The sequence below is a fragment of the Lissotriton helveticus genome, chromosome 8, assembly GCF_964261635.1.
Source record: "Lissotriton helveticus chromosome 8, aLisHel1.1, whole genome shotgun sequence".
Classification (NCBI taxonomy): Eukaryota; Metazoa; Chordata; class Amphibia; order Caudata; family Salamandridae; genus Lissotriton; species Lissotriton helveticus.
Window position 1 is genome coordinate 731393353 of NC_136069.1, and position 16663 is coordinate 731410015.

General features: G+C 43.2%; 1 protein-coding gene across 4 annotated transcripts in view; it reads right to left on the reverse strand.

The window, feature by feature from the left end:
- The window catches only part of ARHGEF7 (Rho guanine nucleotide exchange factor 7), a 951496-nt gene that overhangs the window by 467705 nt on the left and 467128 nt on the right, over positions 1 to 16663 (reverse strand). For all 4 annotated transcript variants that reach the window (XM_078657529.1, XM_078657531.1, XM_078657528.1 and 1 more), the window contains one exon: positions 4918 to 5056. In XM_078657529.1, the coding sequence (XP_078513655.1) occupies positions 4918 to 5056 (139 nt within the window). The remainder of the gene's footprint in view (positions 1 to 4917; positions 5057 to 16663) is intronic.

Here is a 16663-nt window from a genome sequence, read left to right on the forward strand (position 1 = left end):
CAGCGGCCGGCATATATGGGGAGATGGGAGTGAGGAGCAGCTGGGAGGCGGAGGCAGCGAATGGGCAGTCATGGGGCCGGAGCCGCAGGGGACGCAGCAGCGGGGGCGGTGAGGGACGACGAAGGAAACAGAAGGCAAAAGGGCACAACAATTGATGGGGAAACGAGTGGCACAGAGGGCAGAAAGGTCACTAAAAGGGCAAAAGGGTAACAAGAATACAGGGGGAACGAGTGACACATAAGGCAAAAGGTCACAAGAAAGGGCAACAAGCATTTACAATGCAATGGTTTTGCCTTTGCAAAAGTTGGAGCTATTGGCATTGTAAATGACAAAATTTGTATTTATGTGTTGGTTTTGAAAACAGATAAATAAATGGCATTGTCATTTACATTGCCATTAGCTTAATCTCTGCAGTCACTCTGCAGTCCCTAGCACTCCATAGCACTGCCTAGTCACTCTGCACTCCCTAGCACTCCCTAGTCACTCTGCACTCCCTAGCACTCCCTAGTCACTCTGCACTCCCTAGTCACTCTGCACTCCCTAGCCCTCCCTAGTCACTCTGAAAAGTGTTCTTCCCTTTCTTCTTCTAGTCAGAACCTCATGTCTAACAAAGCAGACAGAAGAAACAGAGGGTATGTAGAATTGCTTGAACCCCGCCCAGATCACAGAATCGGGCTCGATTAATGCTGAGTGACAAAGGGAGTCTGTGTGGATCAAACATACTCGGAACCTGCCCTTTGGGACCATTTATCAGTCGCCTAGTGACACTCAGCATTGTAAAGTTGCTTTTTAGCCACATGATGCCTATGGTACAAATAAATACATATGCATAATTATATAAATACGGTGTGGAAAACAATTAAGAACAAGGTCCACTGAAACTAAAAAGTCTAACCAGTGTAATAGGAAATTGCATGATTTTCCCAGCTCTATAACCTTTCTATAAATCATGTAAACATATTTATTAACTGTTAATTGTAAAAAAATTAATAAAAAAAGTTAGTCTTCACAAGTCAGTACAATCTAGCACATAAGAGTAGAAGGATATAGACAAAAAATCATACTTGTCAATAAACTTATAAAGCACTCTTTCATCATGATTGGACTACATGCTAACCTTAACATGCATGGTTAACTTTCAACCGACCCTGTATGTGCTATATAATGCGTCTCAAACAATGAGGCACTTACTTTTAGATATGTTCCTCAGCACTCTGCAACACTTTCAGTAGCATGAATTCCTTTCCCTTTTATTACACCACGAAATAATATGGACATGCCAAATCAGAATGTAGAACCCATTATTAATCAAGGTTACACAATTATGAACTCGTGCATATGTCCTAGCAACTGAATATCTTGACTACCTATAAAAAAAAATCCCCCCAATTGACTGAAATTACTAGGTCCTCATCTTTATTAAAACACGATTTTTGATCACCGGGTTTAGCTCTCATTCGACAAACTTGCAACCTAGTTACACTTTGCAGATGTAAAGCAGAAAAGCCACCGTGCCCCCCCCACCCACCCGTTTTGAAACATTAATAATAAAAAAAATTACAAAACAGGGGAAGAGACAGCAGTATAGTTCTATTTAAGTACAGTGCTGAAAAGCAAGCGGAGCCCACATTTTAGGCAAAAACAGCAAGATGTATGTGGTTGTAAGCACTGCACTCTTACGGGGCCAAATCTGTGCCAGCCAAAATAATTTATCAAGGTCGGCACAGTTCGTCCCTCTTAATACGTGCATGAAACCACTTACACATGCTATGCGCACATCAAATGTTTCTTTTACATGATCCATTACATCATGGCGCACTGTTTGCTCACGATGACGAGCATTAATTAATATTGTCAGCACCACGCGCTGCTATTGGCAGAGCTTCTGAAGCTATTATGAGGCGGGTCTGAACTGGAAAGTCATGTCAGCTGTGGCTAAATGAACTTGCGCCGGTGTTGTGCCCAAGCGACCACACTTCCCCTGCAGAGGATGCATCCGGAAATGACGTCACCTCGCCTTAGTCGACCAGCCACAGATGGAGCCTCACCCTTACAGTTTACAAACACCGCATTTCTACTAAGACATCAGATACATTTTATAACAAAATGGATCATCAAGACGGTTAGAAGGTGGGAGCAGTCAAGGGGTAACCGTGCCATGCGTAGCAAAAATAGTACTACTATTTCAAATGTATATACATAAACGGAAGGCAGTGGCAGAGGAACAAGCACCTACGGGTAGACGGACAGCGGGAGGGGGCGGGAACGGACAGCGGGAGGGGGGGGCGGGAACGGGCACACGAACAGCGGGAGGGGGGCAGGAACGGGCACACGGACAGCGGGGGGGGCGGGAATGGAGAGCGGGACATCGCGCAACCCACCCCTGAAAACGACACTTCCAAAATGGCGAAAACAAAGCTTATTAAAAAAAAAAAAACACCTCCCACCGCCGCATGACGATCGCAAAGGGGCGGGATGAGTAAAAATCGCGGGAACGCCCACGAATCTGCTCGCAGAATGACGATCAGATCTCTCTTCCAATCCATTTATGGAGCTAGCCAATGGAAAGAGAGGGCGGGACAACACACACATACTGTAAACATTAGATTTCGCCTGCGCCGAAAAGCTGCGCGGTGCGCAGCTTTCGACGAGGCGAAACCTAAAAAGGACAAAAAACCGGAGGAAACGAGTGGCACAGAAGGCAAAAAGGTCAAAAAAATCGGGGGGAAACGAGTGGCACAGAAGCCAAAAGGTCAGAAATGGGGCAGAAGGTCACAAAAAACGGGGGAAATGAGTGGCGCAGAAGGCAAAAAGGTCACAGAAATGCAGGGGCAGCTAAGCAACAGAAGGCAAAAACAGGCAGAGAGACACGGGAGCCGCGAAGGGAGCAGAAGGAAAAACTGGGCAAAGAGACACGGGGGCAGCGAGGGGAGCAGAAGGGAGACCAGGCAGAGAGAAAGGAGGGGAACAGAGGGAGAGAATGGGCACAGACCACGTACAGGCAGCGGGGGAGACAGACAACAGCAGTCACAGACACAACAATGAAAATGCAGTAACTACAACGGGAGCAATAAAAGAAAATACAGGCCATACAATGGAGGATGAGCAAACCTACGACCTACCACTGGCCACCAGGGATGAGGCGCAGGTGGTAGCCTGCGGGTGATGGAGGGCCTCGAAGTTCCTCAGCAGCGGTAGCTGGGGCAGGAGACACAGGCGGTGCTGTGCGGAGAGGGAGCGACCTACCTGGAAGGGTCAAGGGTCGCTCTCCTCACCGCAAAGCGGCCGGCATATATGGGGAGGTGGGAGGGAGGAGCAGCTGGTGGGAGGGAGGAGCAGCAAGACTGTCACCAATCACTCATCAACAATAGACTGGACTACGGACACTCCATTTATGCAGGTGTAGCAGGGAGACCAGGCAGGAAGAAGGGTTGGCCCCAAACGTCTTATGACTTACCCCAGACCGAATGGAACTCGGACTCTCAGTCCCTATGGAGAGAACACACAGACAAAGAAAACGAAGGTACCTTTAACTGGGCGTACCCAAAAGAGACCACGCCCTCGGATGACGTGTACTTCGCGCGATTGGACAAAGAGGAGGAAGCCAGAAGGTCGTGTGACGACACTGGGAGAGCGTGTTTGGTGTGGAGCGGAGACCGGGAGGAGGACAGAGAAGGAGCGTACAGCGAGAAGGAGACGGGAGAATGCCGACCCGACGGAGGTTGCAGTGCCTGGAGGTCACCGTCACCACAATTCGCCCAGCCACACTCGCGGAGGAGTGTGGCTCAGCCAGGTACGGCAGAGGGTATCGGGCTGGATGGGGAGGCGCCATTCAGAAATAGAGCGTCCAACTGGCTACTGTTTGTAGTGCAAAAATTGTATATACTCCGTGTGCTACCCCTCCCCTTACTATCCTGTTCCCAACACACCCTCACCTCATAGTTGTCTCACCCCGTGTATATAGGTAGTTGTATATACACATGTGCAACGGTGTTCCTCCACTCCCGGGTTCCCCTTGGGATAAACTGACCAGGATAACTTCCTAACTGGACCTTATTTCTTCCCTGCATGTCCTACGGTGGCGCAACCGATGAGGAGTGGTCTATAGAGGACCCTGAGAGAACCCTAACAGACCCAAGAAGACTCCAGACGTGCCCAGGAAATACAAATCCTGCTATATTGAACCGAGAAAGACTCTCTCAAAGAAAAAGGAAAGCATTCATAAAAATAAAACCTTACTTACCAAGGTCGAGTCTCCGAGCCCTTCCTTCAACCCCGCAACAGCAGGTTTAACTAAACCTCTCATGAGATGACTGCATGCGATGACTGCATGCCATTCAAAACGCAGCAGCCAGACTGTCGTCGTCCATCCACGGAAAACCCACATTACACCACACCTCAGGAAGTTACACTGGCTACCGATACATAGGCGTGCACAGATCAAAGCATAAAAGAATACAAAGCACTACATAAAACAGATGAAGCTTGCCTTAACAGCAACATACACTTCCATCAACCATCCAGGTACCTCCACTCAGCCGGACTCCCACCAGCATACATACCATTAATTCACAGAAGCAGAATCCGCAGTCAACCCTCCCCTTACATCGCCCCTAAAGCATGGAACAATCGAATACATAAGATCAGAGCCACCTTCGCTTCTTGAATTCCACAAGAAGCTGATTAAGTGGTTCTTCAAATAATTACTCTCCCCTGGGCTAGTCTCTCTGATTCTCTTGGTAATTTTTACAAAATTAATGGTTTCTTGGTTATGTAAGCGAAATTTCAAAAAATACCCAAAAGCAAGGACCTTTCTGTGTGAAATGAGGTAGTGCAGGTCCGATACTCTGCTTTAGACTATACAGGCAAACAAGCTACAATGCTTTTATAATGAAGATCAAATTATTAAAATCTTACCTCCATGTGCCGTTCCAGCTCCTTGAGTAACGTTGGGTACTTATCCAGACGCATGAAAGGTTTACTAAGTCCTGTTGTAAGAACAAGTATACCTGGACTGGTGGCCCCCTTCACCTCCATAAACTCTCCCAGCTCCTCACTGCAGTTTGAAAAGGGGGGAAGGAGACCAAAGTGAATACACTTACATGGTTGGAAGAATCAGGAGTTTACAACACATTTTTTTCAAATTACATAGACACATTTTGGTAGATTTTATATTACGATACCTACAAAAATCAGAAAACAGTTCTAAAATTAATGATGGGATCCAGCAGGTTAAGGCTAATGCTCTATCTACACAGGCTTATGAATGTGGCTCCTGGGCAGTCTGATGGACAAGCGATGGTTGCAATATCACCACATCGAAAATAGAATCTCACCATGCGGCTCACGACAGGTTGACAAAGTTCCCTCAAAGTGGAGAGTCAATTTCAAATAACTAGCCTTAGTCTGCTAAGCGCTCAATTATTCTTTCATCTGTATGCCCAGAAAACGATTAAAGGGACAATCTGATGGATATTTTTGTATCATATGATGACATATCATACTTTATCTTCAACTGCTTTTTAATTACTTTTATATTTAAAAAAAAAGATTTGGTCCTGGCAAGAACAATTCTACAATTCAAGTTTGTGGGACACTGCTTCTGAATTTTGACATCCAGGTCCTCTTCCTTTTGGAGGCTACAGGAGGTCGAATGTTAAAGTTCCCTTCAGCAATCATCCCCTTTACATTAAAAGCCTGGAATAAGGGCAGAAGAATGGAAGAGGTCAATAACTAAACGCTACACCTCCCACCCACCCTCCAACACATACACTGTTGGTGGGTAGTGAAATGGAACCACAGTCTTCTTAGGGACTTCTCTTGTAGCTCCTTGAAATGTGGAGGCCGCAGGAGAAATACAATATGAATAATCTAAGGCAGAAAGGCATCGCATGAAAAGTAGGAATTATTTGCTGAACATTGTTTGTTTTAAAGGTGATTACATTTGCCAGGAGAGTTTGACGGTGAAACACAAATGTACCATGTGTCTGTTCCTTTAGCACACTTCCCAAAAGAAATGCTGCAGTAGGTCAAACAAAGAGCACACAACCTCTCTAAAAGACAGTGTATGCAGAGGTAAAGGTGATGCCATTTGGGTAAATGGCAAAGTAATCTTTAACATCCTATCGGCATCAGAATGCAAAATTTTCGCTGTAAGGAACCAAACTATTTTCAGTTCAGATAATCCTTCCAGTCCCTTCAGATACTGGATGTCTTCTACTACATATATGGCTTCTAAAGCCATCTATTGCAAACTCAAACCCTTAGTTTTTTTGAAAGTCCTTTAACGTACTAGATATATGTAAATTAAGATATTCATTTGAATGACACAAGTGTTTTAATAGTTTTAGAACATAAAGTAGGGTTAGAAAAAAAGAACATTTCAAAAATAAAAACAATTATATACAATTCAGAACATGGACTTAAACCTACATACAAGATATGCACTTCGATGAGGATAACAATTCAAAACGGACTGCTGTGACCCAGTGAAGTACCTTTAAAACATTAGACAGCATTCCTAAAAGTTCACATGGTACACCAGGTTATAGGTTTTATGGTGGGAAAGAAGACCAGACTGCAGATACAGTCACCATAACCATACAGAAACTAGTATATTTGTGGGGACTACAAACAGAAGCATTCAATATTTTGTCAACACTACGTTCATGCCTTTTCAATGGCAGAGTGTCACACATTTGTGATATTGGAATTACACACATTCGCCACATATAAACCTCCATGAACAATGATAGGCTGTATGAGACCTAAATCAGACTAAGCATGGATATATCTACCGGTTCAATAGACACAGAGTTGAATAGGCATTGTGGATGAATCTTCTCCAACCTGAGTGCTACGCTAGCTACAATATGTACACAGAATGCCTCTTACTAACTAGAATGTTACATGTCTTGTTAAGTAAGCAACAGCTATCGCTATCATTGCAGCAAATTCCTGACAAAATACATTGAGTGAGATGTAGAAGGATTTAGTACAGCAATTTGTTTTAAATGTATTGTTCAGTAATATGCGAAACATAAGCGGATGATAGAACGAACGATACCTATTTTGTGAGACATGTTGACGACACAAATGTTGCGCTGAGCGACTGATGTCAGGGAATTCACTTTAGGTAAGTAAGGCAATAATTAGTATTCAGATCTGTGAGCATTAATACTCACAGCGGTTTCCATATTGACTTATTCCAGTGAGAAGTGAATATTGAATACAAATTGAAAATGTGCACACTCTGCATTGTCCCCATTACTAACATTTGTTATGTGGGTGACCAGAGGGGAGTGAATTCTCTATGCTTTATTAGTGTTTGTCTATCAATCATGAGACATCTTCCCCATACACAGAACACGTGGCACTCTCAGTATTCAATTGGCAGGTCCACAAACAGATGGCACATATCCTGATGAGACTTCTTCAGTTAATATTGGTTTGAAACAGTGGCAAAACATCTTGGATTGCATCTTGATTGGTTCACTATGGAAATCTGATAAAAGGCTGGAGTATTAATAACACATTTAACTGATGAACCAGTCTGTGGTGCATTAGTGATTTTATATTTAATTGTATATATGCACACTTTTTGAGCACTAAACCATTTTATGACCAATTATATGCAGATATATGCGACAATAATTCCAACTGATCAATGAACCTCTGAAAGGGAAAAACACAAAAATAGAAAACACCCCATAGTCATTAAATTATAGTGACCAGGATAACTTGATATTCAACAAAGTTTTATATTGACAAATATTAACAGATTGGATTGTTATTCAAATCGCAATTACAGTGGTTGCTACGCCGTGACAAAGTGTATAAAGTGCTCAAGGTAGTGCTCGTGAAGTGAAGGAAAGGTGGAGGATGGAACTTTCAAGCTATAGAAAATATAAATTTTTTACAAGAGTTAGATTGGCCTATCTAACATAGTTTTTAAGAAGCTAACTAAAGATGCCCAAGCGACGCAATGCTGTGAATGCTTGATGTGCTTGTCCGCTGCTGGGTTGACAGTATGAGTATAGATCCGAAATTTACGAAAAGTTGACTTTATGACCCCAAATAATGCACGAAGGTAACTCAATCCTTACAAAGGGAGAAATGGCAGATAAGGCTCACCTTACTAAAGACACTGTCCAATATACAGTGTGAGGTTGGTGATTTGGCTAGGTTGCTTCGGGTATGAAAGAAAATGAGACACCGGGGGTGCCGGACTGAAAAACAAACTGAGGCACATCATTGCTCCATCGACTCTACAGCAATAATAATAACATTGGTAAAAAGTGGCAAGACTCACACAAAAGGAGTTTACATCAATAGTAAAGTGGTGCCTTGGAGATGCATTGGGCAGTGTCAGACTGGTCTACAGGGCAATCAGGCTATGCCTGATCGGTTGGTCCGATAGACCAATGTGTCGGCCAGTTTTTTAGCAGTTTGGGAGCCGGTTTTATGGCCAGGTGTGCCAGTTTTTATTGTTGATTTTTCGGATATTACAACAAGGATTTCCTGCAGCAAACACAAATGCTTGCAGTCACACATACCTTGCAAAATACCTACACAGATTGCCTTTACAAGTTAAAAACTGGTCTTATTTGAACACGTGGGCCATAATTTTAGCTATCCTGTTTGTTAATGAGAGTCACTTATTTTGGTGCCCAGATTTATTTTTTGTTCTTGTCCGACCCTGATTATATGCAAAACACTTAGATTTACTAATAAAATGTCTCATAAAAGACAAGATTGTGTACACATCTGTTTATGTGTTGATACATATATGAATGTGTTCGTTACGCTTCTACATATTTGCTCGTCGGAGTATGACTTGCAGTCGCCCACTACTGCCAATTTAATTTCTGAAGCTGTATCTGAGCACCTTGGCCAAGTGACTTAGACCTCTACATTCATTTCCTTTCCTCTCTGATTGTTCACCATATCACAAGGATTTTGACGCACCCTTCTAGAAAATCTGAGCCACCCATCCACCATGGCTCCCCTCCTACTGCACTGCCAAACATTCTGCTCAGGCTGTTACAATTACATAGGATTTGATGCGGAATAGGCAAGATGAAATTTCAATTATGACTGTGAAATCCCAAATTTCAGCTTATTGGTAATTGTAAAAAAAAATATGAATCTTCTCATCAGGCAATTTTGTGTAACTTCTTTTTACCTGAGCACGCAACTCATGTAATAAGTCGTGCGGGTCAACAGCGGGAGACTGGTACCCAGATGAATATTCTCCTCAAATTTCCTGTCAGCATCTTTATATGCAAGGTGTGCGCTTAGGTGAATACATTGACATGAGATACTGAAAATAACAGTTCACTACAAAAGCTAAAACTTCTGAAATGTTCTGTTTAGCAAGAAAATCTTATACAATGATGCATTCCGCTCATACTGAGCCACACTGCACCGTAGACAGTACCAGGGCATGGCAAGATAGATAACGGATATATTTTTTTTTAAATCCATGTATTAAGTTTTACAAAATCAAATACACATTCAACTTAGATTGGTGTTTACAGTGGAGTGGCATGATAGCATGCAGTATAATGTAAAAGAATTCATATTCATCCTGTTGTACAGCACAACCTAGGGTCATGGTCACCCGACCTCTTGGCACATGGTAACTGATATACGTGAAGAGTCAATGATAGAAGAGGGGGTTTCACCGGTATCATCCATGAGTAACTTGGCCTCTTCAAGTTATTCTGTCAGCATTAGCAACAGCTGTATTACACAACATGCTGAATCCAACCTGCAATAAAAATGCAGAAACTATACATGTTACATCCATGCAACCATCATGGGTAATCACAGGGGCTTATTTAGAACCCAGGGAGAAGTCCGCAGAGCTGTCAGGCACTGGAGGGCCAGGCTCTGCCCACCCCGTAGCTGGTTGCCCATCCTTTTTAAGGCAACCACCTTTTTGTTGGATTACTTCTGACAAAAGCACTACAGTCAAATAGCCGAAGGAGCACTTTCATCATAAATTAAAGTCAGGGAGGCCATCATGTCGTAAAGGCCTGCCCTGATTCTCTATTTTTATACTTCTTTATTCTCAACTCTCTATAGTCTTCTGTTTTTAAGACGAAATTGGTGGCTTGTTTCTAAAAATAAAAGAAATAAATCACCCTAATGCATAGTGATATCACCCTCCCTTCACATGGAGGTCATTGTTAATTTAATCGCCATGGATCTGCTATGCCTCGCCTGGTGAAATCTGGGCAGGGAAAAATTGGTCCTGGAAGGACCACCTTAAACAGGGCAGACATTCTAATGTACAAAAGGCTGTACCCCTCTAGCAGACATGCTGCTTCCAATAATTGTACACCAGGAGACGTTCCAAACATGCACAACCAGGGATTCCTCTACCACTAATGAGCTGGGAAGAGCAAGTTTGCAGGTCAGGAATCCTCCAATCTGCAACAGAGTTTCCACTCTGTCAAACTCTAAAAGCAGAAAGTCTCAACTGATATGCAAATGAATTGCATATTCTTATTGCAACCATGTTTTCTTTCTTGCATTGCAACCCAATCTGAGTAAACCATAAAACAAAACGCATCATCGAAACATATAAAAAATTTATGCAAGTAAACAAATGATCTACAGTTTGAAAAAACGTTGCAATTCACGCCCTTCATTAGTTTGGTCGGTGCCATTTGAAATGTAATAAAATATGTCTTTTCAGAGTTGGCCACAGACAAGAAGGTAAGTCATCAATGGTTGTGGGTTTCCCTTGGCTGCAGCCTAGGGCAACTCAAGTACTCTAATATGTATTCAATTCCAGTGTATTTGATTCGCAACAGGCTACAGAAAACGATCAAATTCAGCCAGAGGAAAAATAAAATAGTAGTAAAGAAATTCATTTAAAAAAAGATTAATTTACATAAACAATCAATTATGATAAAAGAAACTTTTGGACATAAATATTTTATTCATTTTTTTCAATCTAAAGAATTAAAACTAGGTTAATTCATTTCTCCTACAGAAAGCTTTAAAGGCTCTCTTGGGATAGACCAGCATATTCATACAAATGGTCTAAGGTTCTAAGCACGCCTCACCTTCCGGCCTTCCATCTTGTGGGGCCAATGGAAAACTTCATACCTACACTCTCCTCCCCTTTTATTCACTCACATACCACTTTACTCTTGGCATAAGAAAGTGAGCCCTAGCCTCATGTGTTTGCTCCACTTGCACCTTCACTGTCCTCTACTGTGATCAACAACTTCTTAAACCTACCTTCCCCTCCCAGATTCTCCCCTTCATCTACTCCAAGCCTCTCCGCCCACTTCCCACTCACTTAAACTCTGCTTCCGCAGCAAAGTCTTAGAACCTACCCACTTACCCTCGTCAAAATAAACCTTGCAAATCTCTCCTAAATGCACTCAAGGCTGTGATCCCCCTTGCCATAATCCAACCCTTAATCAGCTCCCCTCCTGATCAAATTATTCCTAACCCGTTCTAGGTTCCATTGTATCAAATCCTCATGTCCTGTGGGCCCATCAATGTAAGATTGGTTGTGAATCTTTAATCTAATCACAGATCTCAACCTGGACCTCATCTTTATAATATGGATAGGAGAAGCTGCTGTGTCTTCCTGACTTTAGACTGCACCTCTCAGATAAGAAATCTTCACCCGAAACACCACAAACAAGACATCTGGTGGAGAAGCAGCCTTCTCTACAATAACATCATGTCCGCCATCATAAGTTCTCTGCTGCAGAGCACAAGTATATTCAGGTGCTCACAAAACTGTATTCTTATTTGTGCTGTTCCACTAACCTCTTCCGCCCACCAACCATGTTTTCACACATGCCTTCCTTGAATGTATTCCTCCCATTGACTATTGTGATCTATGCATCCTTTGAGAACTTAATATTGGGTCTAAAATGGCTGACATGAACCAGGTGATATCGCTGTTTTTGGACCAGGAAGTGCTAAACCTCTGTGTGGTGGTATCCACTTTGCTGGGCACACTTTAGATGTCATTTCATTTGCTACTTATTCCTTAAACAACCAAGACCTAGGACTTAGTTCTTTGATTTAAAAAGGTCTGCTAGTGCACCATCCGGGCTTGACGTTTTCCCCGCTGTACATTTATGGATTGCTTTCTCCACTTCCTTAATCTCAAACCGTAGAGAGCTAGAAAGAATTTGGGGTCTATACTGTACAATATCAGTGTTTGAGGGGATTATAGCTAGAAGAGTAGCTTCTGGGCGGAAAAGTGCTGTGAAATGCACCACCCATTTATCAGTGGGTATCGCTATCTCCGTTTTGGGTGAGCTGGGACCTGAGAAACACGGCTCGAAATGAGAAGGGAAAGACTTAAAATAAGATTTTATAAGGCATCCCCATACATGGTATGTGAAAAGTGAGTTAGGTTTTCCTCCTCCGCATTCAATAAACCACATACCTGCTTTGCATTTAACTTACAAAACTTTAAGTTTACAATAAGAAGGAAAGGTTGCACATGAAAATGGTACACTACAATTAGTGATAAGAGACAAGTTAAGTACAATAAAGATAATGAGGTGTTAAGGTTTAAACAGTAGAGAATAGTAGAGTATTAGGCTCTGTAGAAAAGGGATCAAATGATTAATCGGGCAGGCAAGATTTGGTAAACATCTGGGAACAGGCTCGAGATAATATTTCAATAGGCAATAGCGAAAATTCACCACATCTCGCAAAGAGCTTGAGAGCGAGTGACCAATAAAGTTTAATAAAGTCAAAACAAATCCTAAAATAACAAAAAAATAACATGTACGACACCACGTGATAAGACCCACCATTGGGGATACAGCTCTCAGGATCGAGGGGGAAGGGCGGGACCACACATCGGCACAACCCAATCCCAGCATGGCTTTGAGAAGTCAAATAGCGGGGAAACCGACGAGTGCTCCAATGATATCATTCTACTCTGACTGCCACGTCTAGATGACATAACGCCGAATAGAGGTAACACGCACTAACCGGGGAACGGGTGGGCAACCTCAATAAGTACAGAGACTGTAGATGTGGAAGTAATGAGATTAACACTCAAACTTCCTTTGGTTGTATTACAGCGGGAGACTAGCAAACTGCGGCATCTAGAAGTCGACCAGCACTGCGATAATAAATTTACTTGAAATACAGACGCAGGGAGCGGGACGCAATTTCAGGTAAACTGAAATAAATAGGGGAAAAAAAGGGAATAAACACTGGACAATACCAAAAGTATAGACATGACAAGGGCAAACATTTATGTTTTACAGAGAGTGTTTTGAAGCCTTAAGAACGGCAGGAAACAGATGCCGGATTTTAAACACGACGAGAGCCGAACACGAGTAAACCCCAAATACAAGGTAAAATAAACAGATATAGGGAGGGGCCGGTTGGTAAATTAAAACTGTAACTGATGCACAGGGGGTATAACCAAAATTAACAACATAATATGGTATATCCCTTGCAGATTTTTAAACTCGTTGGATTAATCGAGTGAATCAAAAGAGTAACACGCGAAAGGAGGGTTTGGCCCAATAACGTATGAGAGCAGGAGATAAGCCTTGTTTGAATTTTAACAACGAGGTGAGATCAGCAATTTGGGGTCTGAAGAAATGATATGATTAAAAACTAATCATGATGCAGAACTTTGGGGATAGAAACACTGCATGCCTAAAATTCCCTTTATCACCCAGAGAGAGGAGATCCCCACCAGAAAGAGAGGGAGAGCGCACACCCACAAGGTTAGATCAGTGGGGTCCAGAATAAATACACAGTACAAAGAAATCGAAAACATTTACCATAAGATCTAATGTTATTATTGAGTATTGAAGTGTGACAACATGTCTTCTGATCAGGTTAATGTGAAGTAGGATACTGTGAGAACAAAACCCAATGTTATGATTATTGAACATTGAAATGTGAGAACATGTCTCCTGATGAGGTTAATATCAAGTAGGACACTGTGAGAATGGAGTGATATAGGGGTAGCTCCATTATCAGGGTACCACCGCTAATAATTAGTCAATACCTGGATTAGGTGGTAATCCAGCATTCCAATGTGGTCCTTCTTTGAATGGACAGATTCTAGTTAAGAGTACAGGATGTATCCATGTGATATGCTAAAAGATGGGACTATGTAGACAATGTGGTCACTGATTATGTCATTTGTTCTGTTTAGGGGAGAAGATACACAGTAATTGGTTTACCATTAAGACAACGAAATTTTATGTCTTGACAAAGATGGAAAAAGTTATGTGAAACCATCGAAACGCGTTGACGTCAATTCAGAGGACAATCGAAGGACAGACACGGATGTGGTCAAATACTGATGAAAGCAATGTATTGATTGATGTGTCCATGAGCCGTATTAGATGTGCACTTGTATATGACAAAGACAGTGTCTTACATTTACTGTTGTCTTGATTATGCTGGTCATAATCGCATTTTGTTGGTTAAAGCAGAAATTTACTTTGTGATTTTGTGATTTACATGTATTTGAGGTGCTCCTTGTAAGAGATTTTATCATTTAGATCGTATTATCCAATCTTTACCTTCATTTTTTTATTTATGGACAATGGAATGTGATCTCTAATATTTTTGTGATAATAAAGTGTTATTTTTAACAACTGGAATATAGCACGGATTATGTTGGTGTAAGGTTGATAATCGCATGCCAGCATTGTGAAACAGTGGGTCAAGGGAATTTTGTTTCTGTTGGTTCAAAGTACCTCATTTCCCTTGACAAGCTTAAGGGGTCTCTCTCTATTTGTTACTACAGATCCTGAAATCTAGCCACCCCCAACTTCTTCAACCTCCCTACTTGATACATCTTTTGGGGAGGGGGTAGCCTACATACGTTTCACAGGAGCTATGTGGGATCTCTTTGCTTTTTGGTCAGCCTCCATTCCCTTTTCTCTTGCCGGGTTTGGATTAGGGAGCTCTGTATGGAAAATGGCAGGCTCAGCCTGGGATGGAGAGTTTGTTTGGTTTCTCAATAGTATAGAGCGGGTGCAATCATCTAGCACATGTGGTTGAACTTGAGGCTTTCTGTCCACTCCTGAGGAGAATTCTGGTCTTTCCACAGACATTACTCCATGGGCTGGGGGTGAGGATAATGAAAATCTTCTTTCTGCTAGTTCAGGTTCTTTGTTCAGAGACCCCACCGCCCGCTGAAGGAAGTCATCAAGAGTGCAGCGGAAGCTAGTGGGATCTGCTAGGGAAACTAATGTTGTTGATGTTACTTTCTTTCACCCTTTTTCGCACCACAGCCATTATATGTCTACCTCGCAAGAAAATAATGGAAACAAAAAACAGTTTACTAGAATATCCTTGGGCACAGTTGAAAGAGGGGTAGCACAGCCCATCGGCAGGCATAGATGGGTCTAGTCTTGGCCCAGGCACGCGCCAAGGCATGTCTTGCTCCGCGGTTCAAAACGAAGCACTTCTATATCGGATGAATGCCTCCTCCTGAGCCTGCCGGGAGACTTAGTCCCACCCAAGCAGGGAGCAGGCAAACAGCCAAACGGTCACCAGGAGGAAAAACAGTGAAATTGTGAGCGTCTGAGTCATGCAAGGCGGAGGCCAACGTAGGTTACCAGGTCATCACGAGCAGAGTGACAGGGTGTTGTAGGGTGAAGTATGCGTTCTCCTCAAAACAAGGCGAACCATCCAAGTTCTGTCTATACCCTGTAGGAGTTTGCACTGTTATTTTCCCGGGGCCCCCTCACCTGGCACCGGAGTCAGTCTTGCAGGATCCGCAGGCGCTGGCAAATCTGTCTGTTGTCCTGGCTCCCCCATATACACCAGCCATAGCCCACCACGCCAGGTGACACAGTGGCCGGGAGACTCACTCACAGCCACGGCCCCTGGCTACTGCCGCTCCAGTCCAGTCTAGGCAGCCCAGCTTGTGGGCCACCAAAGGCGAATCGTCTCCCGTGTCAGCCAGCGCAACATGCACTGCCTGGTGCGCTGATCCTTTAAACATGCGTCGGCAGTAGGAAGGCCTGCCAACAGTCCGTCTCTCCCAGGGCCCCCCTTACCGGGTGCAGTCAGCAGAGGCACAGGGTCGACGGACCCGGGCACTGCATTTATCCTTTGTCTGCCCTGCACCTCACCGCCCAGTACCTTCGTCTGTTCAGCCTCTTTCAAACAGCCAACTAGCTAAGTCAATTTGCAGCTTCCTCCCAGTCGCTACCTTTACATCAGTCTCTCACTGCAGGTTCCTTTTTGCGGGGGACCGGGGACTGTGAGGGTGCTGGGCATGCTCTCCCTCGCCACCCTAAAGCAGCCGGACCGCAATTTTGGGCTGGCAGATGAAAATGACAAGGCTGCAGAATGGCTTGTGGCAGCGGCTTGCGTTCCCTGCCACACCAACATCTTATTTACAGTGCTTCAAACAGCCAGAAGTGGAACTTACAAAAAAAATGTTCTCCAAACATCTTCAAACAAGCAAGATTTTTAAAAAATCTTAAATTGCGAGAAACTGCATGTCCATCAGAAAATGCTGAGTGAACCTACAATGCTAATACAAAAACGTAACCTCTTGCTTTCCACCACCTTTCCACTCCTTGAACACATCTATAATATCACTGGCCACTGGGTGCAAGACAGGTTGGCTCATCATGAAACATAAGGCAGTACAATCAAAATCAAAGGACCAGAAAAA